The 1,134-nt window shown below is 44.1% G+C and overlaps 1 protein-coding gene across 1 annotated transcript in view; it reads right to left on the minus strand.

The window, feature by feature from the left end:
- Positions 1-996: 996 nt before the first annotated feature.
- RAB27B (RAB27B, member RAS oncogene family) overlaps positions 997-1,134 on the minus strand; it is a gene marked incomplete at its 5' end in the record, with an annotated part of 9,532 nt that continues 9,394 nt past the window's right edge. The window contains one exon of the mRNA XM_010156080.1: positions 997-1,011. Coding sequence (XP_010154382.1) covers positions 997-1,011 — 15 coding nt within the window. The remainder of the gene's footprint in view (positions 1,012-1,134) is intronic.

The following is a 1,134-nucleotide window of genomic DNA, read 5'->3' on the forward strand; positions in this document are numbered from 1 at the left end:
CCTGCAATCCTGCCACCCCAACTAAAGCAGCTTGACTTGTAAAGGGATCCTCGTGTGTGTCCCCCCACCAAGTCTGCACCCTCCCAAGTGATTTTAAAGCAGCTTGAAGTGTAATAAACACAAACAGACCTTTAACTACCACCTGTATAAAACCAGAATGGCTATTCTACAAAAAAGGACAGGGTAGACTAATAAATATGCTGTTACTTGGTTTAGAAAATCATCTATGTTTATAAATATACTATTTTTCTTTATTTTTTCCTGTATTTCTCTTTGTGATAAGCAACTTGCTATTTCAATCAAACCTCCTTTCACCCACAGAAGCAAACCTTTCGCATTGCACCCTTCTGCTGCAGCACACCAAGAGAGCAACTTCCACCCTCTGCGCCGAGACACCTGCACCGTTCCGCAACACACTCCTACCTAGTTGGTCACGTATTCTGGCCCCCTGTTACTCCACATCTCTTTTTTTTCCATGTTGCCTTCTTGGAGAGAATTTAAGAGCCTGAGAAAGCTGTGTTCTATTGGAAATCTAAGTGTATGGAGGACCCGACAAAAGCGTAGTGATAAATCAGAGGTTCTCTTGGCGCGGCAGAGTTTACAGTTCCCGTCTAGACAGCGCGAACAGCCACAAGTTCTATCCCACGTCCTGCCTGGGATATGCAGTTACCCAAAGAAGAAAAAGGATAATTTCCTTAAGTTGAGGAGGAGAGAATATTTTTTGCTAATGGTAACAAGCTGTTTCATAAAATATAGATTACCTCTGTTCCCATACACCACATTCTCTTCTTTATAAACCGTCCCTGCAGCGTCAGAATCTCTCTCCACGCTTTTTCCCCTAACACTCCAATCCCCGTTTGGATTATTGGCAACACAAGCAATGCTGCGCAATTCCCTGATAATGTGTGGGCTTTTTAATTAAATGCCCCACTTCAAAACCCAAACCACCCTCCCCCCACCGGCAACCACCGCCCTGGTGATTCACTCAGGATGGATTCACAGCATCACTTCCTGTGTGCAAGTGAGAAAAGTCTGGTGTTAAGAGGCTACATAAAATCTTTCATAGCTCTGCCTCAGAAAACACACGGTCCCTGATGCAGATTAAGTAGTACAGAGAAATGGGATTCTGCGGAA

Source organism: Eurypyga helias, unplaced genomic scaffold, assembly GCF_000690775.1.
Source record: "Eurypyga helias isolate BGI_N326 unplaced genomic scaffold, ASM69077v1 scaffold4347, whole genome shotgun sequence".
In the NCBI taxonomy this organism is placed as follows: Eukaryota; Metazoa; Chordata; class Aves; order Eurypygiformes; family Eurypygidae; genus Eurypyga; species Eurypyga helias.